At 35.5% G+C, this 26,159-nt stretch overlaps 1 protein-coding gene across 1 annotated transcript in view; it reads right to left on the reverse strand.

The window, feature by feature from the left end:
- Window positions 1-26,159, reverse strand: part of LOC134847014 (fatty acyl-CoA reductase 2-like) — a 116,606-nt gene that overhangs the window by 13,156 nt on the left and 77,291 nt on the right. Inside the window, exons 2-4 of the mRNA XM_063864496.1 lie at window positions 10,676-11,226; window positions 397-617; window positions 25-198 (exon numbers count right to left, since the gene is read on the reverse strand). Of these exons, the coding sequence (XP_063720566.1) occupies window positions 25-198; window positions 397-617; window positions 10,676-11,214 (934 nt within the window). The 5' untranslated portion in view covers window positions 11,215-11,226. The remainder of the gene's footprint in view (window positions 1-24; window positions 199-396; window positions 618-10,675; window positions 11,227-26,159) is intronic.

The following is a 26,159-nucleotide window of genomic DNA, read 5'->3' on the forward strand; positions in this document are numbered from 1 at the left end:
TCGTGAAGAATGGTAATCACTTACCTGTAGCTAGATGAACTATGAAGGGGCTCTCAATCTCCAATAGCTTGTCTAGACAGTAAGCACATGTGGCAATGATTCCGTTCACGCACAAGTCAACGGGAATGCAGTCGAAGTTGATCCGAGGGTCGAAAGTGTTGAGCTTCCAGATACCGTACATGCCAGCACAGAATGCACCTCAAATTAAATCATAGTAATTCCTTTATATTGTATTGGCTCTTTGATAAAAAAAAAGAGGCAATCAAAGATTTCCATTATTCCATCAATGGCTCTCAGACAATCAAATGCATAAACACAGTTATCTCAGCAGCAATTATCTAACTGAAAACTATCAAGCAACAATCCAATTGCTTCAGCAATGATAATTCAGCATACCTGTGATTGCGTTCATATTGTCTATGAAGCCCGGTTGTGGCTCATTCAGGGCAGCCCCAATGATAGTTGGTCTGACTATAGCTACGGGGAAGGGACACGATCGCAAGTCTATCTCGCCCTGTAAGTAGTTCTCAGCCATAGCCTTACTGTAAGTGTAACTATTGGGGGATCTTTTCAACAGGTATGGCTGTAACGCCTCGCCCATTTCAGGGCTCATCCATCTAAACATAATTGTAACAAGAACATTCAATTAAGTAGCTTATCACTCGACGTGACCTTAGAATTTTACTCATGGCAGCATTTAAATTTTCATCCCGACTGCATATAATATCTACTTTCTGGCAAGGCCGGCTATTGTTCACAAATAGTGTTTTCCACTTAGGAGGGCCTAAATAAACGTGATGATGATGATGGTGATGATGATTTTTCTCGCGGGTTTGGTCGCGTTCAGAGGGGCGAAGCAAAGACCCATGTTTACGCTCACGGCAATCAAAATCCAAACCAGGGGGAGAGGAGCCCGTCAATGAGAAAAGCTTAGGCTACATTGACGGGCGATCCTCCTCACATCACAAACTCACCCAAGGAGTGGCCGTCCATGGGGAGAAAACACAGGCAATAAACACCCGAAACCAAACGCGGCATGCAGAAGCACTGGCTAGAGCGAATCTGTACCATGATGTGAAGGTAAATCCCGGACAATGGAAGTGCTCTGTGTGCGAGGTCAACATAACCCAAAGAGAATGGTCGGTGACAATGGGTGCAAAAGGTGGACACTGGAAGTCCACTTCACTAGGTAAAGAAGGCCGATGGGACATATCCTTCAAAGCAGAATGCTGTCGGCGAACGTAAGCGGGACGACCCAAGCAGATAGTCCTGACGGCACCGCAAAACTGCAGAGACGGATCCAGAAAAAAGGGAAAGTTCAAAAGACAAGGCAAGGAGGAAGGGGAAAAGTAACAACACCATCATATGGACCTGGAACATACAAAGAGCTCGAGTGACATTCCCCCACCGGATCAGATTTTGCGAAATGTTACGGATGGTCACCAAATGCCAATGTTACGGATGATGCTGATACGCGGGGAAAAAGTGGTGTGTTTCTCAGGGACAAATGGGCGGCAGATTGGATCGAACAGGGGTACAAAAGACATTGCAGAAAGCGAAACACGGAAGTGGACGTCAACGGAGTGAAACTCGTCGCAACTTACTAACGAGTGTGGAACGGACATACTCAAGAGTTCACCGAATACAGTTAGAAACTGGAAGACATGCTATATCAAACAACCTCTAGGAAATTGGCGGAGATTTCAACTCCACTGTCGGGGACACCAGAGCTAGAAGCAGAGATGAGATGGCCAGCTTGTTTACAATAGGCAGAACGAACACTGCAGTTAGAGACCTGATAGAGTGGTGTCACGCACAGCGGTTGACATGGATGTGGTCTTCCGTGAGCCAGAAGAACAGAGTTACATGGAAGAACCCGGCGTTCTCCAACGTTTACTTCTCACAGACTATTCAACGTTTACCACTCACAGGCAATGAGGAGAGCCCAAAAGGCAAGGAGACTTGCGGCTCAGGCAAAGGACGTAGCCCTAATAAAATAGCATCCCTAATATTAGCACTTTACAAATGCCTTAAGAAAGCAGTTATTGCCTTAATACTAGCTACAATTCTGAAAATCGTTTTTTCGAACCACAATACGAACCGATATAAAATTTCTACCCACCAAGATCACAAGACTTGAACAGATTTAGACATCCTAGTCAAAATCAAATACCCCGGTCGAGAGACAAATATTTCAACCACGACAAAAAAAAATTTAACAACATCACGAGCTCAATTCAAAATACCCTCACCGCCTGCATCTTCCACTTTAGTTAAGTTCAAAGAACCAAACCTACCATCAGACTACCTCGGTTCAACTCCAACCTCTGAACAAATAAGAGAAAACGCATTCAACCCACCAACCCCTTAAAGCAGATTTCCGTATTGGATGAACTACACATTTCCCAACGGCGAACCAAGTCTAGCAAACGAATCAATCGATCTTTCTTCTAGAACCCTTTCAACAACCCTACCAGAAACACTTTCTCTAACATCACCATCAGTAACAAAGATCTCATCTCTGAATACCTTTCCCATAAATTTAAACAACATCTGAATAATCGATATCAAGAACTACAAAACACTATGAACCCTTACGACTATAATAGAACACTTTTGTAGCACCTCCTCCTTTATTCGGTCAACATCTAGATATCACCCGACTCCACAGTTGGGCATTAAACAGATTACAATATAAACACGACAATCACAAAGATATACAAGATCATAATATTCTAACTTCAACTCAGCAAAATCTCAAGCTACCATTCGAATTACGTATAAAAGCTACAAAACCTAACAAATCATTCACTACCATTATCTGAACCAGACATTATAGTAAAATCTTTGCCTCCTCCATTTATTTGTACAGAACTAACTTGCAAATACGATCGGTTATACATCTTTTTATAATCCTTAGTCAGGACTGTCATACTCATGTATCTTTTGATATGGTCATCTTTTAATATCATTTAGCTTCTTGCATGTTTCGAACCAACAGTTAACAACAAACCATCCCCGCGAAGAGGACCACGAGAAGACAATCAACAAAAACATTAGATAAATATGCAATGAACCAAGAAACAATATGCGAATCAACCACTAGCAATCGAAACAGCTAACGTCACTGCTACATTTTACTCCAAGACCCGCGCTACAATACTTGTAGGGTAAAAATTAGAGAAAAGAAAATACACTGCTCATAAGTATCTTATGGAAACAAAAACAGTCTACATCACGAATCATACTATCAGAATACTATTGAACGACTAGTACACCTCAACCTGGAAGATTTTAAAAATGGACTGAAACGATTAACGCTAGTTTAAAACAAAGAAAATACCTGAACACCCGAACACTTGTAAACTTCTAGATTCAACACATGATCAACTTGAGCAAAGTCAAGGCCATATACAACTCGACGAAAAATACCCGTAACACGGACGATTGATTTATGATCTCCACGATAGAAATAGGATACCTCATATTGGTAAAAAATAATCTATCAAATTGTAAAGCTAGCACAAAAAACACTGGATAACATCAAATAATGTTTTTTAATTGGAAAATACAACTGGAACAAGCTCAACTCAGAGATTGGGAAGACGAAACTATAACATATCAAGGCATTCGCTTACCTTGTAAGAAAGATCAAGGATATTGCGACCCTCAACTCGCACCCAGGCAACCCTTGTTTGGTTCATTGAAAACACATGCAACACTTTTCACGTAGCTAAAACTCAAGCACGAATAATTAAAATTCGCAAGAAGTATTTCAGAGAATCGATATCATTAGAGCCATTAAATCCTTTAAAAAAGTAAGCTACAAGTCCCTTTAGAAATATAGTAGGAATTGAGAAGGAATTACCACGTTTTCAAATATACCCAGAAACATAATTCGCATGTAAATATTGGAAACCACTATTTAAAACCCTATATTCCGAAATTCTAGTTGAATACGTAAAACGAGTAGATATGAAAACAGGACGATGAAAAACCTTATACACCAGTTAAATTACAACGAACCAACGGTTAAATTGGAGGAAGACTCCTTCCAGACGATGAAAAATCTTATACACCAGTAAAATTACAACGAACCAACGGATAAATTGGAGGAAGACTTCTTCCAGAAAACCGCGACAGTACACGCTTACAAAAACTATCACTAATGTACCACTATCCATTATGATATACACCTGGAAGTGAAACATAATTACAATTTAAGTAGAATTTTTCAAGAAATGTCTCTATCAGTTTTCAAACATTACATCTTTGTGAATTAGAAAGAACACAAATACTACAACCATTAGCACTAGCAGTATTAAAATTCCTTAGGCAGGATACCTCCTCTCCGGAAATTGCTCAAACTTCATCGATTACGAGGGAAACATCCTTCGACACTACATTTGCACTAACATAGTTTCACCACTCTAGCAAAAGAAGATAAACATTATATTCTAAGTCTGATATACAAGATCACATTCGAACAACAGTTCCAGGAAATTCTCACAAAAATGGACACCATAAAGGCAATCCATCAATCAAAATCCAAGGAAACTCGCTGAAACAGCTGGTCTCTCAGATATCTACAACCAAGATTATAGAGGATATTTTAAAGTTATTGAAGATTAAATTTACCTCAATGGAGAAAAATACGGCTCACATGATAATTCTCCAATTAATACCTTTTGTATTCTTCACATCAAAAATGAATTACTAGCCTTTTTAGGGTGGGGGTGGCCCTATTAAACACTAGAAAGATTGACTACCATATAAGCCATGTTTAACATTACAAGATTTTTAATTTCACTTCCCAAAAGAACATACAACACATGTGCAATCCATACACAAGCCAGCGTAGCAATAATTTTTTTCGCAGGTTCTTTGGAAGTTTCTCTAAATCAATAAATAAAACATTACTAGTCGCACAAATTAATGGTTACAACAAGAAATTATCACAAAATCAACCTATACGATAATCAACAAAATACCACACACAACACCGACAGCACCACCACATTACCACAATTTATCAAATTGAAAAATCATTCACAAATTGTTCCTTAAACAAAGTATAGAACCACATTTTCTAGCATCACAACTACATCAACAATGAACTGCAACGCAGTCCCATCTCACATATTACACATCAGCCACAAAACACTCACGAAACTTAACAAATAATGTTACAACCTCCAACAGTTATTGTTCTCAAAATAACAATGATTTTAGCCGACGATGAGCCCTCAACTTGATCTCTCCATCGCTCTCACTCTTGTGCATTCAATCTCCAACGACAATTCGTTTTCTGACCTCGCCTCTTCTCCCTTGCCACTATTCAGCCCCAGTTTCTCAAATTTCTGACCCAAATCATCTCACAGGCACTCTGCTGATTCTATTCAAACAGTTTTTGACACACAGTATTCTTCGAATAACTCTGCCATCGATAAACCTGATGAATTTCTCAACTCAGAACCGAATACCACTACTATGTACTCACAACCACCTTTTACCCCAATAAATCCCCCCGTTCCCGAATAAACCACTCGATTTCTAGCTCCTACACTGATGCAACCCCAAACCTTTCATCTCTCTCTAATACTCTCCCTGATACCCCGAGTCCTAACACAGACGACCAATTAGGAAGCGACCTCGACAATTTTATCTGACACCAGCAACAAATTCATCACACTGACCGACAACTTACAATCCATCAACTAACACACTCAGCCTCACCCTCAGAAACATCAACATAATCCATTCGTAAAACTCCCACTCGTGCGAAACGGATCCTCCTGAAACGAAAGTACTCCGCTATTCTACCTCGATACTTAATAACCCGACCTTCGTCATCTCGACTACTCCGAGGTTATCACCCTAGACACACTAACACTGCTCAATTCGTGATTGAAAATCTCCCATCCCCCCCCCCCCCAATTCAGCTATAATAACTCTGAACCCGAAAGCCAACGCGACTCCTACCTTGATGGATGAACACTCCCTCTTCCCTACTCTCTCATGGTTATCATTTTACAATTTCAATAACCGTTTAAAAATCCCTATTTGCAAAGCTGAAGACGATGAACTTCTATAAACATTCTACATTAAATAACTAAAGCACTACAGCTTAAAAACACCACTAGTATTGGATTATTGCAAAATTATTAACTCCTCAATTCGAAACTCACTCGCCCACATTTCACGCACTCCCTTTCACTATTTCGCATAACTCCCTACTGTGATAATTATGTCTAGTTTTGCAAACTAATTGATAACAACTTTAAATTGCTTTCATTCCCTTCAAACTTTCCACAGATCCCGTTAGAAGAACGAATTAGAGCTGAACTTAAATAAGCAACGCATCTTAATAATACCACCGCACTAATAACATGTACAGGGAAGTCTCACGAAACTCAAAATCAGATTAAAACCGGATTAATTTAGATAAAACATTCGTTTGAAACTTGAATCAAAATTTTATTAAGACCACATGAAACCCTAGCAAAGATCAATTAAACACAAATTTAAAACAAACTGTTTTTTAAAAAGGACACAACTACGAGAAAAAACAGAAAACACCTCACACAAAAAGAAAGCAAGGTTATAAACAAGTAACGACTACTCAAAGAGACGCTCAAAAGTATTTCCCAACTCGCCAGTAAAAGACATCCTGAGAATGCTCGATAGCCGGCCTCACCCAGCGCGCAAAAACCACGCTTAAGACCCAACACCTCACACAAAAAGAAAGCAAGGTTATAAACAAGTAAGGACTCTACTCAAAGAGACGCTCAAAAGTATTTCCCAACTGGCCAGTAAAAGACATCCTGAGAATGCTCGATAGCCGGTCTCACCCAGCGCGCAAAAACCACGCTTAAGACCCAACCCACTCTGTTTTTCCCAAGAGTTGCTCTAGGTTGAACAACTTTAAATTGCTTTCATTCCCTTCAAACTTTCCACAGATCCCGTTGGAAGAACGAATAAGAGCTGAACTTAAATAAGCAACGCATCTTAATAATACCACCGCACCAATAACATGTACAGGGAAGTCTCACGAAACTCAAAATCAGATTAAAACCGGATTAATTTAGATAAAACATTTGAATCAAAATTTTTTTAAGACCACATGAAACCCTAGCAAAGATCAATTAAACACAAACTTAAAACAAACTGTTTTTTAAAAAGGACACAACTAAGAGAAAAAACAGAAAACACCTCACACAAAAAGAAAGCAAGGTTATAAACAAGTAAGGACTCTACTCAAAGAGACGCTCAAAAGTATTTCCCAACTCGCCAGCAAAAGACATCCTGAGAATGCTCGATAGCCGGCCTCACCCAGCGCGCAAAAACCACGCTTAAGACCCAACCCACTCTGTTTTTCCCAAGAGTTGCTCTAGGTTGAGCAACTCTTTAGAATGACTTAACTGATTAAAACGCTTTAGCGAAAATAACTAACGAAGAATATAACTTAAGAAAATTCAAACTGAAACTACTAAAAGATCCAGATATATATTTATATAAAAGATATCACAGATCTACAGAAACGAGCAGCAAAAGGGAGATTAAACTCAACGACATTCCAACTCTGAAATAGCAAATCTATTGGTTTTTTTGCCCGAAGTTACAACCCTCACAAGATACAAAGTATGGAGCCAATATCGCATCCAAGGTATATATGAACAAGAACAATGTCCAACTCCATATTGAACTCAAAATAATCATTAACACGAATCTGCAACCTTGATCCGATCTTCTAACTTACTACTAATCTCTTCAACCTCTCTCTGTCTCTGTCTCTCTCTCTCTCTCTCTCTCTCTCTTTCACTCTCAACAACATATATTTCACTGACCACGAGCAACTGCCACTCTTCTCAAAAAACTTAGAATACACTCCTTACATTCTTCACAAGAAAACTTGATTCAAAAACTTTCCAAGCCCCGCATGGGTTGAACCAGTTTAAATTAAGTTATTTTTATATCCAATTGCAATCTTCGATAATTCAGTATTGTTGCAGCTTCTTTGTCGTCTACCCAAAACTTTTAAAATTTCTTTCTGGTGCTACCAGTGTGAGTTATCTTATTGCTCTTTTTACAGTGTTCTTTTGTCCTTCAGATATGTCCTGATGATGAGTTTTGTTACTTGAAATGCATTGACATTTTCCATCTTTTCGTTTTACTGAAGATGTTATTTCCTTTAAGACTATTCGTCACCCTTCTATCGTTTTACAACGCACAGGGGCTATTCACTCAGTAAAGTTGAACTTACGAAAAGTCGGTTCGCCTTATTTTACGCCAAAAATTTCCTAAGATTGTCTCTCAGACAAGCTTATCCCTAGAGTTCTGCGCTTTCGTATTCCTCAGAATGGGTGTTTCGATAATGGCACTGTGAGAAGTTCCAATTGAATTAATTGAAACTTGAAAATCATAAAGTAGTCTGTCAACTTCAAGACATCCAGAAGATTTAAGAAGAACACCGAGCTGCTTTACGTTTTGTTACCCGTGTTCTTATTCCATTCTTTAATATTCTATCAAAGGGCTCGTACTTACAGCTTAAAAACTGAATACTCTTTTCACCATGCAAAAAAAAAGCTTCTACAATTGTCATCCAAACAAGAACAATCTTCTACAATTGTCTGCGCATAAAGAGCCTGTTCCTTTACTGTTGTGAAGTCGTGTATAAAATTACTTGTGTGGGGTGCAACGCCCTTTATGACAGGCAAACTGTCCGTAATCTTACGACTCGTCTCCGCGAACATAGTTACAAGGCTGCTCCAGTTCGACAACATTTAGATGCTTGTAATTTTCCAAAATCAACAATTCTGTCAAGCACAAAAATTTTTGAAAGAAATAATAGTCGGTCAATTTTTCTATCATTGGAATCGCTGACTATTTCCCAGTTAGGACCATCCATCAATACTTGCGACAATGTCAAATCGAAGGACTTGTTACTGAGAGTTCATTGACTCGAATGGGGAGCGCGTAGTTCAGTATTGTTGCAAATCTGTTGTCACCTACCCATAACTTTTATAAAATTTCTTTCTGGTGCTACCAGTGTGTGTAATTTTATTGCTATTTTTACAGTGTTCTTTAGTTCTTCGGATATGTCCTGATGATGAGTTTTGTTACTCGAAATGAATTGACATTTTACAAATTTTCGATTTTTATGAAACTTTTTAAAAAAACGAGAAAAGCTCCATCTATCAAAAGTTTCTTCATCTATCAAGTTTTGTCTTAACATATTAAAGCCCTTTCAGTCGAAAATCAAACGACGTTACAAAGTTTTGAAAACATTTTCTCAGTTTCGAGAAAAATCCGATTGAAATTTTTGATTTTTTAGGTCAATTTTAATCGAATAAAGCGAGCGAGCAAGCAAGCAGGCTTATTTACGCTAAATTTAAACCGTTAACAATAGATTATGTGTGCCAATGAAAGATTCACAAAAACAGCTATCTAGGGGACTAAACAGAGAGAGCCACAGGTTTCGATAACGTACAGTACCCATCATCAACTGGAGGCGCCTAATCCAAAAATGACGAAGACTGGAATAACGCGGCCAAGCTAGTAAATGACAGGAAAATGTGGAAGAAACCTAGTGACCGAAAAACGCGAAGAAATGATTCCATGAGATGTGCCAGGTGAAAGCAGGAGAAAAGAAACAAACAACATGTCGACCAAGAAGAGAATCGGAGTTAAGATGCAGATGGGAAAAAGTCTGCAAGAGCAAGCCTGGTCTGGCTCTGGCACAGCACGAAAGGAAATGCATAGAAAGGCGATGAAAGAGTTCAGTGCTGAAAGTGCTCTAGAATTTTTGTCACACAGCACAATCTCATCATCAACTTCAAAAGATAGCCAGCTGACAAATGGAACAGAGTAATGAACGCCACGAAACCGGAAAAAAAAATTTGACCGAAAAAAGTTTTTTGAAAAATTTCAACATTCGAATTTCGAAGAAAAACAAATAGATGGGCTAAAAGCTCTTTGAATATGTGGAATAATTCATGATTGACACTTTTCATGATAAAATTAACCCAATTTGAGAAAACTAGATTAATAGGTAAAACTTTTATTTAGCTGGAAAATCTGATAATCAATTTCCATTATTATCAGTCGATCACGACGCAAGTTTAATTTGTTTCGACTAGAGATCGATCACGTTTTTCGTTTCCTTTACAATTTTCTGTTCGATAGTGGAGTTTTCCTTCCGTTGAACAAAAAAAGTGGAGTGAACTGAAAAAAAATCAAAAGTCAAACCGCGGAAAATCAAAATTGAGCGTGAACAAATTTACAGACTTTTTCCTGAAAAAAATCCCCAAGATTGATATAAGAAGTTTCACTACGTTCATTACTCTTAAAAATGCAATGGAGCACGGCAAGTAATGTGTGCACACTGTAACTAAAAGTAAAACCCGAAAAACATGTCAAGGCACAAGAGAACAGCGTAATCAGAAAAACAAAGATGCCATTTTTGTGGAAGAGCGATAACATGCAACAAAATTGCGATACACGAGATGAAATGCCATAAATAACACCAAACCCAGGCCGAACCAGCGGCGTAACGGGACGAACTTGATGATAATGTGCTGCTGCTGCTGCTAATAATGATGTATTAAGAATTATGCAAAAAGATGATAATAATTCAATTGTATTAAGAACCAAAACAAACTTTAAAAAAGCTCACTTGAAAGCCTGTATTATATCCTCCGCTTTCTCATTCAACGGGAAAATTGTTTCTGTCTGCTTGTAGCCTTGCTCGGTATGCGCGTATGCAGTGGATATGTACACAAATAACTTCGGCTTCAAAATCGATTTGCAAAAATCAAGAAGATTTTTACATCCGACAACATTCGATTCTATTGATGAGATGATCGATTCATCGAAATTAACACTGGAAGCGGCGTGAATTACAATGTCAACACCGGAATGTGGCGATAAAACCCCGTTAAACTTGCCAAAATTGGTTGACATGTCTCCTTCAAGCAGCACTATTTTGTTCTTCAAATTCGAGTCCAGCTCATTGAGAGGGAACATGTTGAGCAATTGTTCGAACCGTTTCTTTGCGTCTGGCTCCTTTTTGCTGCCTCTCACTAGCACGTAGATATTCTGCAGTTTTGGAACTGTCTTCAATAGTTTCCACACAAGACACTTTCCGACCAGACCTGAGAATCCAGTTAGAAGGATAGAAGAGAAGGAGAATAATTCTGCTATTGACTTGCCCATTACGCAATAAACCTAAAGAATGGAATAGTTCAGAGAAGACTGAATTATTGCTGCTGTTATCTATTTAGTGCTCTCGTTTTTGGCCATTTTGACCTAATGATCTCGTTAGAAACTTTTTCGTTGTTACAAACTACGTAGTTTCTAAATTGGTCAGAGAAATTAGGAGAAACAGTATTCAGCCTTCTTTTAAACATTACTGATAGAACAAACTTTCTCAACTCACGAAACAGTCATAATACACCATTTGAAAAATGTGCAATTTTCAGGTTCAAAAAGGTGAAAACGATAAAATTACCAAAGCTGTCTGGCTTTCCTAAAACTTTTATATTTAGCGCTAATTGGCGAACTTACCCTTTTAAGAAAAAATACCCCCCGAGGTTTTTTGCCACTAGTTTCATTAAAAATTTAATTTCGCAACTTAAAATGAAAAAGCAATTATTCGAAAACAAGGGGTTTCGAAAAAAAATTGAAATAATTGTAGATGCGGGGATCTGAACTTCACTCTTCGGTGCCTCAGGTGGCACACATTTCGACAATCGAGGCAACGGCCAGATATTCGGCTAACTCCCTATGTGAATCTAGATATTGAATTCGTTTATCGAACAAAATGTTTTACTATGTTTATAACAAAATGTACTGAGAAAAAGAGATATATTTCTCCACATCAACTGAAAGTAAGAAATGTTATCGAAAATGATGACAAATTATGAAAAATACCTTACTTAATGAAACAAGACTAAGTCGGTACGTTGTCGCTCACGATAAACATATTGCCACTGTGTTTATAAAGATAGGTGAACCAGTGTGCACTTCGTACAATTGTGCCTAGATGAACAAAAAAATAGAAGGCGAAAAAATCAGATTTTATATAAATGAAAAAATACGTTTGAGCAAAAATACGTTTCAGAAAAGTACATTACTTCACCTAAGCACTATCATCTTATAAATTTTATTCGGGAGGCTTTCAGCATAATGGTAGCAAGTTTATTTTGGGATCGATAGATCGTGTATTCAATCCCCTGTCATGGCAATGAGTGTGAGCACGAGCACTCACATGGCCTCCAGCTTCAGGTCTAGCACACTATGACCATTTTCGGCACCAATAGTAAAATCACGTGAAATTTCTAGACAGCAACAAAATCGCTTAACCAAATAATGCTTAGACAGGCCTAATTGCTATGCCTAGATCCTCTGTAAATCGCAGAATCTTCAATTATAATTGAAATAGCAGAGAGGAGAACTCGCTTTACTCGCTAAATTTTCATTTTTTTTGGCCTGAAAATTACAAACAGATCTCTAGCTCTATATGCGAAAGAATTGTTTTTAAATACTTGCACCGTGCTATTTTCTGAATTACTGACACCCCGCAGTTTATAGGTAATGTAAATTTTAAATAGTTTCAGGGAGTACTTTTATCGGTAGAATTAACTCTTTTGGCTACTTCCCCTCATAGCCCGCTGGTCTATTAACGAAAAACTCATAGCACCCTGCTCTATGATTTTACTATTACTTGCTTTTATGAATGAAGCTATTCAAACTAGAGTTTTTGAAAAATTTCGCGTTTTTTCATAGACCGAATCGGTTCGCGAAAAGTTGAAGCTATGAAACCTTGAAATGATCCAAGTTGTTTTTATGACCAAATCGTGTTACAGAAAGCTAAGTAAATCAAATTATCTCATAGACTTAACCGGTTTGCAAAAGTAAAAAATTTAAGGTTTTTTAGCGGGCCATTCCAGAAATGAAAATTGGACATAATTCAAGCAATTTCATAGGCCGATTCAGCTTGCAAAATAATTAAATTAACCTGAGCAACTTATTGAAGCCATAAAATTATGAATTTCCAATTATTTCAACTGTTTAGAGTAAATAATTTTGCAAAAAAAATTCAGATGGAAGCTATTCCAGGACGAAAGTTTAAAAACATTTCAAGTTTTTTTCCTCGAGAAAATCATTTCGCGAAAAGATAAGATATTTCTAAGCAAGCTAAGAAACTTAAAACCTTTCAATTAAATTTAAAGATCTAATGGGTTAGCAAAAAAATTGATTTTTCTAGAGCAAGCTTTTGAAGCTATTAAATTACGAAATTTTTTCTTCAAGTTGTTTTTTCAACCAAACTGGCTCGCGAAAACATAAATTTTTCTGTGAAAACATAAAAACTGGTTCGCGATAACATAAAATTTTCTGCAGGCTATAAAATCTCTGAAAAAGTTCGCTTAGAAAAGGTTCAAGAGCAGTTTTGCAGAACGATTTGGTCTATGAAATAGCTTGAAACATTTCAAAGTTTTCTGAGCACGCTATTCATGCGATGAAACAAAATGTTTCATAGAGCAAATCAAGTGGCGAGAAGCTTCACGTTTTTTAAGTTAGCTAATGAAGCAAAAAAACTTTGATTTATTTCAAGATTTTTCATAGCGCGATTTGTAAAAAGCTAGTTTTTCTTAAGGAATTGGCTGTTTTAGGTGGTTCATTTCAGAATGAAATCAATCTAAAAAGGCAGAGTTTCGGAAAAATGGACAATTACTGTCTAGCTTTGAAAATGAATGAAACTAGCCTTGTCTAAAGCATTAAATTTTGTCAAAATTAATGCGAGAATACTGCAGACCCACGAAAGTTTTTAAGTTCTAGAAAATTCTTAGCCTTCTATTAAACGTTGAGCCTAAAATTTTTTTTAAACTTTGCGTTCGAAAAAGCTAAAACATTGCGTTCAGTTAAACATTGCATCCATAGAGCATTCCGGTTTTCATTTGAAATATAAGATTATTTGACAAATTAAGCCGACCAAAGAAATCTTAAAAACATAAAATAAAGCTAAGGAGGATATTATCGGAAGTCATCTTTTCTTTTCAAATTTCACTTTTTCCAGTAAAACTTGATCAATTGGTACTTGGTACCTCTTCGTGGTAGTCGATTTAACATCTCTTAAAAGTGTCACCGAATAGAAGCTCAACAGTTTTATCAATTTATTGCAATAGAAATTTTGATAAAGTTGATTCTTGGACGGCCTTATTGAAAATTAAATTATTTCATTCATGCTATGAAGATGCACAAGTATAATGCCAACTGACTAAGGAAATGATCTGCAAAGGAAATGGTGAAGTCGGTGCATTCTACTTTATCTCCGTAATCATATTGACATATTTAAAAAACATTAGACCATGCCACCAGCTCATGATGGGCATGTGTCTCTACACAAAAAAAAAAATAATTTTTCTAGTTCAACCAATTAGGACACCTATAATAGGAAAGACGCATTCACGAGAGTATAATAATAGTAATAATAATAATCATAATAATAATACAATAATAATGATCTTATTAATGAATTTCTTCAGTGCATAAACGTACATATATGCAGTTTAAGCATCAAAGGGGATAACCGACAGGCAAAGTATACTTTTCTTTGAATAACCTTTCTCAAGCAGGTAGCAAATGATCACATATTTCAAAAGCACGCGTGCAGCGATAGACAAAATCCTAAATTTTTGCGTTCATGGTCACAACCAGAAGCTCAATTGGAAAAATAACATTTCTCTTTGATCATCAAAAATTAGGATATTGCCTTTAAAACTATTGGGTGTAAGCACTTGAGTCGAAATTAGAAGGAAGTAAGTATTCTAACTTTCAATGATTTTCGGGTGAACTTCGTTTTGACTGGCTTTAAATATAACAAAATCTGATCATTTGATCTGGTTTATGGTTATTCGCTTTTTAAACAAACTTTTGAAAAGTATTCTAAGAGCCAACAAGCTAAACAAGCTATTTCAAGGTAAACTTATGCTGATCATATATATTCAATTTATGGACATCTATAACTTTGTCTTTGACACAAAGTTGATTGCTAGATTCTAATTTGCTTTTAAAATTAATGGATCTTTAAGTTTTTTTGCAATAGCTCGATTCTGTTAAATCCATTTTGCGCAACCATAAACCAAAATACCATATTGAAATTTAAGTTCAAAATGTCAGTTATATAAACGCAGTAGCAGAGATTTGCTCACGAAGTATCTGACTAGTAACGAAAGCCGTACTAATTTCAGACACAGCTGAACAAACATAAATTTTGTGGGACTTAAGCGAAAGTTTATCGTAAACATGTAAGCTAAGGTTTGGTAAACATTTATGTCGTGCACAATTTACGCCGTATCGTAACAAGGAAAGAGGTGAAAAACGTTTTTGAAAACTATCAATTGGCAATTAAATAAACTAGTATTCAAAGCGCTTAACTAGAAGTAAACTTTGTCAAGTTCGATCTGCAGAGAGCAATGAAATAGGCCTGTAGTTACTCATCTCAAAATGTTGAATTGTTTCCTTGTGTATTGGCGAGATTTCTAGACGCAGCAACAAAATCGCTTAACCAAATAACGCTTAGACAGGCCTAATTGCTATGCCTAGATCCTCTGTAAATCGCAGAATCTTCAATTATAACTGAAATAGCAGAGAGGAGAACTCGCTTTACTCGCTAAATTTTCAATTTTTTTTGGCCTAAAAATTACAAACAGATCTCCAGCTCTATATGCGAAAAAATTGTTTTTAAATACTTGCACGGTGCTATTTTCTGAATTACTGACACCCCGCAGTTTAGAGGTAATGTAAACTTTAAATAGTTTCAGGGAGTACTTTTATCGGTAGAATTAACTCTTTTGGCTACTTCCCATCATAGCCCGCTGGTCTATTAAGGAAAAATTCATAGCACCCTGCTCTATGATTTTACTATTACTTGCTTTTATGAATGAAGCTATTCAAACTAGAGTTTTTGAAAAATTTCGCGTTATTTCATAGACCGAATCGGTTCGCGAAAAGTTGAAGCTATGAAACCTTGAAAAGATCCAAGTTGTTTTTATGACCAAATCGTGTTACAGAAAGCTAAATAAATCAAATTATCTCATAGACTTAACGAGTTTGCAAAAGTAAAAGATTTTTTAGCGGGCCATTCCAGCAATGAAAATTGGACATAATTCAAGCAATTTCATAGGCCGATTCAGCTTGCAAAATAATTAAATTAACCTGAGCAATTTATTGAAGACATGAAATTATGAATTTCCAATTATTTCAACTTTTTAGAGTAAATAATTTTGCAAGAAAAATTCCAATGGAAGCTATTCCAGGACGAAAGTTTAAAAACATTTCAAGTTTTTTTCCTCGAGAAAATCATTTCGCGAAAAGATAAGATATTTCTAAGCAAGCTAAGAAACTTCAAACCTTTCAATTCAATTTAAAGATCTAATGGGTAGCAAAAAATTTGATTTTTCTAGAGCAAGCTTTTGAAGCTATTAAATTACGAAATTTTTTCTTCAAGTTGTTTTTTCAACCAAACTGGCTCGCGAAAACATAAATTTTTCTGTTAAAACATAAAAACTGGCTCGCGAAAACATAAAATTTTCTGCAAGATATTAAATCTCTGAAAAAGTTTGCTTAGAAAAGGTTTAAGAGCAGTTTTGCAGAACGATTCGTTCTATGAAATAGCTGAAAACATTTCAAAGTTTTTCTGAGCACGCTATTCATGCGATGAAACAAAATGTTTCATAGAGCAAATCAAGTCGCGAGAAGCTTCACGTTTTCTAAGAAAGCTAGTGAAGCAAAGAAACTTTGATTTATTTCAAGATTTTTCATAGCGCGATTTGTAAAAAGCTAGTTTTTCTTAAGGAACTCTTAGGAAATCAATCTGAAAAATCAGAGTTTCGGAAAATGGACAATTACTGTCTAGCCTTGAAAATGAATGAAACTAGTTTTGTCTAAGGCATTAAATTTTGTCAGAATTAATGCGAGAATACTGCAGACCCACGAAAGTTTATAAGTTCTAGAAAATTCTTAGCCTTCTATTAAACGTTGAGCATGAAAATTTTTTGAAGACTTTGCATTCGACAAAGCGAAAAGATTCCGTTCAGTTAAGCATTAAGTCCATAGAGCATTCCGTTTTTTATTTGAAATATAAGATTATTTGACAAATTAAGCCGACCAAAAAAATCTTAAAAACATACAATAAAGCTAAGGAGGATATTATCTAAAGTCATCTTTTCTTTTCAACTTTCACTTTTTCCAGTAAAACTTGATCAATTGGTACTTGGTACCTCTTCGTGGTAGTCGATTTAACATCTCTTAAAAGTTTCACCGAATAGAAGCTCAAAAGTTTTATCAATTTATTGCAATAGAAATTTTGATAAAGTTGATTCTTGGACGGCCTTATTGAAAATTAAATTATTTCATTCATGCTATGAAGATGCACAAGTATAATGCCAACTGACTAAGGAAATGATCTGCAAAGGAAATGGTGAAGTCGGTGCATTCTACTTTATCTCCGTAATCATATTGACATATTTAAAAAACATTAGACCATGCCACCAGCTCATGATGGGCATGTGTCTCTACACAAAAAAAGAATAATTTTTCTAGTTCAACCAATTAGGACACCTATAATAGGAAAGACACATTCACGATAGTATAATAATAGTAATAATAATAATCATAATAATAATACAATAATAATGATCTTATTAATAAATTTCTTCAGTGCATAAACGTACATATATACAGTTTAAGCATCAAAGAGGATAACCGACAGGCAAAGTATACCTTTCTTTGATTAACCTTTCTCAAGCAGGTAGCAAATGATCACATATTTCAAAAGCACGCGTGCATCGATAGACAAAATCCTAAATTTTTGTGTTCATGGTCACAACCAGAAGCTCAATTGGAAAAATAACATTTCTCTTTGATCATCAAAAATTAGGATATTGCCATTAAAACTATTGGATGTAAGCACTTGAGTCCAAATTAGAAGGAAGAAAGTATTCGAACTTTCAATGATTTTTGGGTGAACTTCGTTTTGGCTGGCTTTAAATATAACAAAATCTGATCATTTGATATGGTTTTAAGGTTATTCGCTTTTTAAACGAAAACTTTTGAAAAGTACTCTAAGAGCCATCAAGCTTTTGATTTCAAGGCAAACTTCTGTAGATCATAAATATGCAATTCATGGACATCTATAACTTTGGCTTTGACACAAAATTGATCGCTAGATTCTAATTTGCTTTTAAAATTAATGGATCTTAAAATTTTTTTTGCAATAGCTCGATTCTGTTAAATCCATTTTGCGCAACCATAAACCAAAATACCATATTGAAATTTCAGTTCAATATGCCAGTTAAAAAAACGCAGTAGCAGAGATTTTCTCAAGAAATATCTGAGTAGTAACGAAAGCCGTACTAATTTCAGACACAGCTGAACAAACATAATTTTTGTGAGACTTAAGCGAAAGTATATCGTAAACATGTAAGCTAACGTTTGGTAAACATTTATGTCGTGCACAATTTACGCCGTATGGTAACAATGAAAGAGGTGGATAAAGTTTTTGAAAGCTATCAATTGGCATTTAAATAAACTGGTATTCAAATCGCTTAACTAGAAGTAAACTTTGTCAAGTTCGATCTGCAGAGAGTAATGAGATAGGCCTGTAGTTATTTATCTCAAATGTTCAATTTTCCTAGTGTATTAACGATATTTCTAGACGCAGCAACAAAATCGCTTGACCAAATAACGCTTAGACAGGCCTAATTGCTATGCCTAGATCCTCTGTAAATCGCAGAATCTTCAATTATAATTGAAATAGCAGAGAGGAGAACTCGCTTTACTCGCTAAATTTTCGATTTTATTTTGGCCTGAAAATTACAAACAGATCTCTAGCTCTATATGAGAAAGAATTGTTTTCAAATACTTGCACCGTGCTGTTTTCTGAATTACTGACACCCCGCAGTTTATAGGTAATGTAATTTTTAAATAGTTTCAGGGAGTACTTTTATCGGATAGACTTAATTCTTTTGGCTACTTCCCATTATAGCCCGCTGGTCTATTAACGAAAAATTCATAGCACCCTGCTCTATAATTTTACTATTACTAGCTTTTATGAATGAAGCTATTCGAACTACTTCGAAATACTTCGCGTTATTTCATAGACCGAATCGTTTCGCGAAAAGTTGAAGCTATGAAACCTTGAAATGATCCAAGTTGTTTTTCAGACCAAATCGTGTTACAGAAAGCTAAATAAATCAAGTTATCTCATAGATTTAACCGGTTTGCAAAAGTAATAGATTTAAGGTTTTTTTAGCGGGCCATTCCAGCAATGAAAATTGGACATAATTCAAGCAATTTCATAGACCGATTCAGCTTGCAAAATAATTAAATTAACCTGAGCAACTTATTGAAGCCATAAAATTATGAATTTCCAATTATTTCAACTTTTTAGAGTAAATTATTTTGCAAAAAAAATTCCGATGGAAGCTATTGAAGCACGAAAGTTTAAAAACCTTTCAAGTTTTTGACTCGAGAAAATCATTTCGCGAAAAGATAAGATATTTCTAAGCAAGCTAAGAAACTTCAAACCTTTCAATTTAATTCAAAGATCTAATGGGTTAGCAAAAATTTCGATTTTTCTAGAGCAAGCTTTTGAAGCTATTAAATTACGAAAGTTTTTTTTCAAGTTGTTTTTTCAACCAAACTGGCTCGCGAAAACCTAAATTTTCGTGTGAAAACTTAATAACTGGCTCGCGAAAACATAAAATTTTCTGCAAGCTATTAAATCTCTGAAAAAGTTTGCTTAGAAAATGTTTAAGAGCAGTTTTGCAGAACGATTCGGTCTATGAAATAGCTTGAAATATTTCAAAGTTTTTCTGAGCACGCTATTCATGCGATGAAACAAAATGTTTCATAGAGCAAACCAAGTGGCGAGAAGCTTCACGTTTTCTAAGTAAGCTAATGAAGCAATGAAACTTTGATTTATTTCAAGATTTTTCATAGCGCGATTTGTAAAAAGGTAGTTTTTGTTAAGGAATTGGCTGTTTTTAGCTGGTTCGTTCCAGAATGAAATCAATCTGAAAAAACAGAGTTTCGGAAAAATGGACAATTACTGTCTAGCCTTGAAAATGAATGAAACTAGCCTTGTCTAAAGCATTAAATTTTGCCAGAAAAAATGCGAGAATACTGCAGACCTAAGAAAGTTTGCAACTTCTAGAAAATTCTTAGCCTTCTCCTAAACGTTGAGCCTAAAGATTTTTTTAAACTTTGCATTCGACAAAGCTAAAACATTGCGTTCAGTTAAACCTTGCGTCCATAGAGCATTCCGACTTTCATTTAAAATATAAGATTTTTTGACAAATTAAGCCGACAAAACAAATCTTCGTTTTTAGCTGAGTGGCCGTGACTGAGTGGGTTAGGCACACGTCTCTCAACATGAGGTTCATGCGTTCGAATCCCACCTCAATCACGGTTGGAGTGGTCCCAGTGTCATCCGCCTACTCATGGTGGGCCCGGCTGCAGGTAAATGGACGATATCACCCTCCCCCACGGTTGGCCCTGCATTACCAGGACCGGGCGCTATTAAAAATTAAAATAAAGCTAAGGAGGATATTATTGAAGTCGTCTTTTCTTTTCAACTTTCAACTAAAATTTGATCAAATGGTACTTGGTACCTCTTCGTGGTAACCGATTTAACAACTCTGAAAAGTGTCACCGAATAGAAGCTCAACAGTTATATCAATTTATTGCAATAGAAGTTTTTATAACGTTGATTCTTGGACGGCCCTAATTGAAAATTAAATTATTTCATTCATGCTATGATGTTGCACAACTATAATGCCAACTGACTAATGAAACGAACTGCACAGGAAATGGCGAAGTCGGTGCATTCTACAATCTCCGCAATCATATTGACATATTCAAAAACATTAGACCATGCCACCAGCTCATGATGGGCATGTGTCTCTACACAAAAAAGAACAATTTTTCTAGTTCAACCAATTAGGACACCTATAATAAGAAAGACGCATTCACGAGAGTATAATAATAGTAATAATAATAATCATAAGAATAATACAATAATAAAGATCATATTAATAAATTTCTTCAGTGCATAAACGTACAAATATGCAGTTTAAGCATCAAAGAGGATAACCGACACGCAAAGTACACCTTTATTTGATTAACCTTTCTCAAGCAGGTAACAAATGATCACATATTTCAATAGCACGCGTGCATCGATAGACAAAATCCTAAATTTTTGTGTTCATGGTCACAACAAGAAGCTCAATTAGAAAAATAACATTTCTCTTTGATCATCAAAAATTGTGATATTGTCATTAAACTATTGGATGTAAGCACTTGAGTCCAACTTAGAAGGAAGTAAGTACTCTAACTTTCAATAATTTTTGGGCGAACTTCGTTTTGACTGGCTTTAAATTTAACAAAATCTGATCATTTGATCTGGTTTTAAGGTTATTCGCTTTTAAAACAAAAACATTTGAAAAGTACTCTAAGAGCCAACAAGCTTTTGATTTCAAGGTAAACTTATGTAGATCATATATATGCAATTTATGGACATGTATAACTTTGTCTTTGACACAATGTTTATCGCTAGATTCTAAATTGCTTTTAAAATTAATGGATCTTAAAACTTTTTTTGCAATAGCTCGATTCTGTTAAATCCATTTTGCGCAACCATAAACCAAAATACCATATTGATATTTAAGTTCAATATGCCAGTCATAAAAACGCAGTAGCAGAGATTTGCTCAAGAAATATCTGAGTAGTAACCAAAGCCGTACTAATTTCAGACACAGCTGAACAAACATAATTTTTGTGAGACTTAAACGAAAGTATATCGTAAACATGTAAGCTAACGTTTGGTAAACATTTATGTCGTGCACAATTTACGCCGTATGGTAACAATGAAAGAGGTGGATAAAGTTTTTGAAAGCTATCAATTGGCATTTAAATAAACTAGTATTCAAATCGCTTAACTAGAAGTAAACTTTGTCAAGTTCGATCTGCAGAGAGTAATGAGATAGGCCTGTAGTTATTTATCTCAAATGTTCAATTTTCCTAGTGTATTAACGATATTTCTAGACGCAGCAGCAAAATTGCTTAGCCAAATAACGCTTAAACAGGCCTAATTGCAATGCCTATATCCTCTGTAAATCGCAGAATCTTCAATTAAAATTGAAATAGCAGAGAGGAGAACTCGCTTTACTTGCTAAATTTTCGATTTTATTTTGGCCTGAAAATTACAAACAGATCTCTAGCTCTATATGAGAAAGAATTGTTTTTAAATACTTGCACCGTGCTATTTTCTGAATTACTGACACCCCGCAGTTTATAGGTAATGTAAACTTTAAATAGTTTCAGGGAGTACTTTTATTGGATAGACTTAATTCTTTTGGCTACTTCCCATCATAGCCTGCTGGTCTAATAACGAAAAATTCATAGCACCCTGCTCTATGATTTCACTATTACTAGCTTTTATGAATGACGCTATTCAAACTAGAGTTTTTGAAAAATTTCGCGTTATTTCATAGACCGAATCAGTTCGCGAAAAGTTGAAGTTATGAAACTTTGAAATGATCCAAGTTGTTTTTAAGACCAAATCGTGTCACAGTAAGCTAAATAAATCAAGTTATCTCATAGATTTAACCGGTTTGCAAAAGTAAGAGATTTAAGGTTTTTTTAGCAGGCCATTCCAGCAATGAAACCTGGACATATTTCAAGCAATTTCATAATCCGATTCAGCTTGCAAAAAAATTAAATTAATCTGAGCAGCTTATTGAAGCTATGAAATTATGAATTTCCAATTATTTCAACTTTTTAGAGTAAATTAGTTAGCAAAAAAATCCGATGGAAGCTATTCAAGCACAAAAGGTTAAAAACATTACAATTTTTTTCCTCGAGAAAAACATTTCGAGAAAAGATAAGATATTTGTAAGCAAGCTAAGAAACTTCAAACTTTTGAATTTAAATTAAAGGTCTAATGGGTTAGCGAAAACTTTGATTTTTCTAGAGCGAGCTTTTGAAGCTATTAAATTACGACATTTTTTCTTCAAGTTGGCTAGCGAAAACAAAAATTTTTCGAAGCAAGCTATTAAATCTCTGAAAAAATTTGCTTAGAAAAGTTTTGCAGAACAAGTTTTGCAGAACGATTCGGTCTATGAAATAGCTTGAAACATTTCAAAGTTTTTCTGAGCACGCTATTGATGCGAGGAAACAAAATGTTTCATGGAGCAAATCAAGTGGCGAGAAGGTTCACGTTTTCTAAGTAAGCTAATGAAGCAATGAAACTCTGATTTATTTCAAGATTTTTTATAGCGCGATTTGTAAAAAGCTAGTTATTCTTAAGGAAATGGCTGTTTTTAGTTGGTTCATTTCAGAATGAAAACAATCTGAAAAGGCAGATTTTCGGAAAAAAGCACAACTACTGTCTAGCCTTGAAAATGAATGAAACTAGTCTTGTCTAACGCATTAAATTTTGTCAAAAAAATAATGCGAGAAAACTGCAGACCTAAGAAAGTTTATAAGTTCTAGAAAATTCTTAGCCTTCTATTAAACGTTGAGCATGAAAAATTTTTTAAAACTTTGCATTCGACAAAGCTAAAACATTGCGTTCAGTTAAACATTGCGTCCATAGAGCATTCCGACTTTCATTTGAAATAAGATTATTTGACAAATTAAGCCGACAAAAGAAACCTTTGGTTTTGCCTGAGTGGCCGCGACTGAGTGGGTTAGGCACACGTCTCTCAACATGAGGTTCATGCGTTCGAACCCCACCTCACTCAGGGTTGGAGTGGTCCCAGTGTCATCCGCCTACTCATGGTGGGCCCGGCTGCAGGTAAATGGACGACATCACCCTCCCCCACGAATGGCCCTGCATTGACCAGGACCGCGGACTATTAAAAATAAAAAATAAAGCTAAGGAGGATATTATTGAAAGTCGTCTTTTCTTTTCAACTTTCACTTTTTTCAGTAAAATTTGACCAAATGGTACTTGTTACCTCTTCGTGGTAACCGATTTAACAACTCTGAAAAGTGTCACCGAATAGAAGCTCCACAGTTATATCAATTTATTGTAATAAAAATTTTTATAAAGTTGATTCTTGGACGCCCTTAATTGAAAATTAAATTATTTCATTCATGCTATGAAATTGCACAAGTATAATGCCAACTGACTAATGAAATGAACTGCACAGGAATTGGCGAAGTCCATGCATTCTACTTTATCTCCGCAGCCATATTGACATATTTAGAAAACATTAGACCATGCCACCAGCTCATGATGGGCATGTGTCTCTACACAAAAAAAGAACAATTTCTCTAGTTCAGCCAATTAGGACAACTATAATAAGAAAGACGCACTCACGAGAGTATAATAAAAGTAATAATAATAATCATAATAATAATACAATAATAATGATTATATTAATAAATTTCTTCAGTGCATAAACGTGCATATATTCAGTTTAAGCATCAAAGAGGATAACCGACAGGCAAAGTATACTTTTCTTTGATTACCCTTTCTCAAGCAGGTAGCAAATGATCACATATTTCAATAGCACGCGTGCAGCGATAGACAAAATCCTAAAATTTTGTGTTCGTAGTCACAAACAGAAGCTCAACTAGAAAAATAACATTTCTCTTTGATCATCAAAAATTAGGATATTGTCATTAAAATTATTGGATGGAAGCACTTGAGTCCAAATTGGAAGGAAGTAAGTTTTCTATTTTTCAATGATTTTTGGGCGAACTTCGTTTTGACTGGCTTTAAATATAAGAAAATCTGATCATTTGATCTGATTTTAAGGTTATTCGCTTTTTCATCAAAAACTTTTGAAAAGTACTCTAAGAGCCAACAAGCTTTTGATTTCAAGGTAAACTTATGTAGATCATAAATATGCAATTCATGGACATCTATAACTTTGTCTTTGACACAAAATTGATCGCTAGATTCTAAGTTGCTTTTAAAATTAATGGATCTCAAAAATTTTTTTGCAATAGCTCGATTCTGTTAAATCCATTTTGCGCAACCATAAACCAAAATACCATATTGAAATTTCAGTTCAATATGCCAGTTAACAAAACGCAGTAGCAGAGATTTGCTTACGAAGTATCTGGGTAGTAACGAAAGCCGCACTAATTTCAGACACAGCTGAACAAACATAACTTTTGTGGGACTTGAGCGAAAGTATATCGTAAACATGTAAGCTAAGGTTTGGTAAACATTTATGTCGTGCACAATTTACGCCGTATCGTAACAAGGAAAGAGGTGGAAAAAGTTTTTTAAAACTATCAATTGGCATTTAAATAAACTAGTATTCAAAGCGCTTAACTAGAAGTAAACTTTGTCACGTTCGATCTGCAGAGAGCAATGAAATAGGCCTGTAGTTATTTATCTCAAATGTTCAATTTTCCTTGTGTATTGGCGAGATGTTTGCCAATTTGAACACAGGCGGATAATTTCCGTTCGTTAGACATTCGTTGAAAAATTGAACCGGATATTACACAACAACATGAATCCATCAGTTCGTTTGTGAGACCATCTAAATTGGGGGTTTTGCCATTCGGTAGTTCATTTCTTGTCTAGTGGCGCTCAAAACTTTTGAACGGTTCAAGACATAAGGATAAAATTACGGCATTCGGTATCATCACAAGATAAAAGAAATGGCTGACGCTAAGTTTGAAAATACGTCGACAAAAAACTCATTGAAAGCAACTGCCATCGTTTTTAAATAATTTAATTTCTGTTCGGCTTTCATTCTTTTTTACCTAACAAGTCATTGAACACGCTGAAAAGTTAAGTTGGATTTTTCATGCAACAGTTATTTTTCTCTTCGTAAAACAATTTCTTTTCTTGCCTTCTCAGATCATTGACTTTATTTCGCTGCTTCACAAAATAATTGCGAATTGCTGGATTTCTTTTGTTGATGGCGTTGTTTAATTTATTAGATACCCATGAAAATTTGTGAAAGAATAACTTGTTTTTTGGGCTAAGCCATTTTGTTTAACGTTAGGATCAAATGATGTGTCAAAGATTCGACTTAGTCCACATTGGATAGAGTAAAATAGGATTGTCATTGAAATTTTCCTTTAAAATTAAAAACACTGATTTCGCATCATTTTGTCAGATCGTTCAG

This window comes from Symsagittifera roscoffensis, chromosome 5 (assembly GCF_963678635.1).
Source record: "Symsagittifera roscoffensis chromosome 5, txSymRosc1.1, whole genome shotgun sequence".
Lineage (NCBI taxonomy): Eukaryota > Metazoa > Xenacoelomorpha > Acoela > Convolutidae > Symsagittifera > Symsagittifera roscoffensis.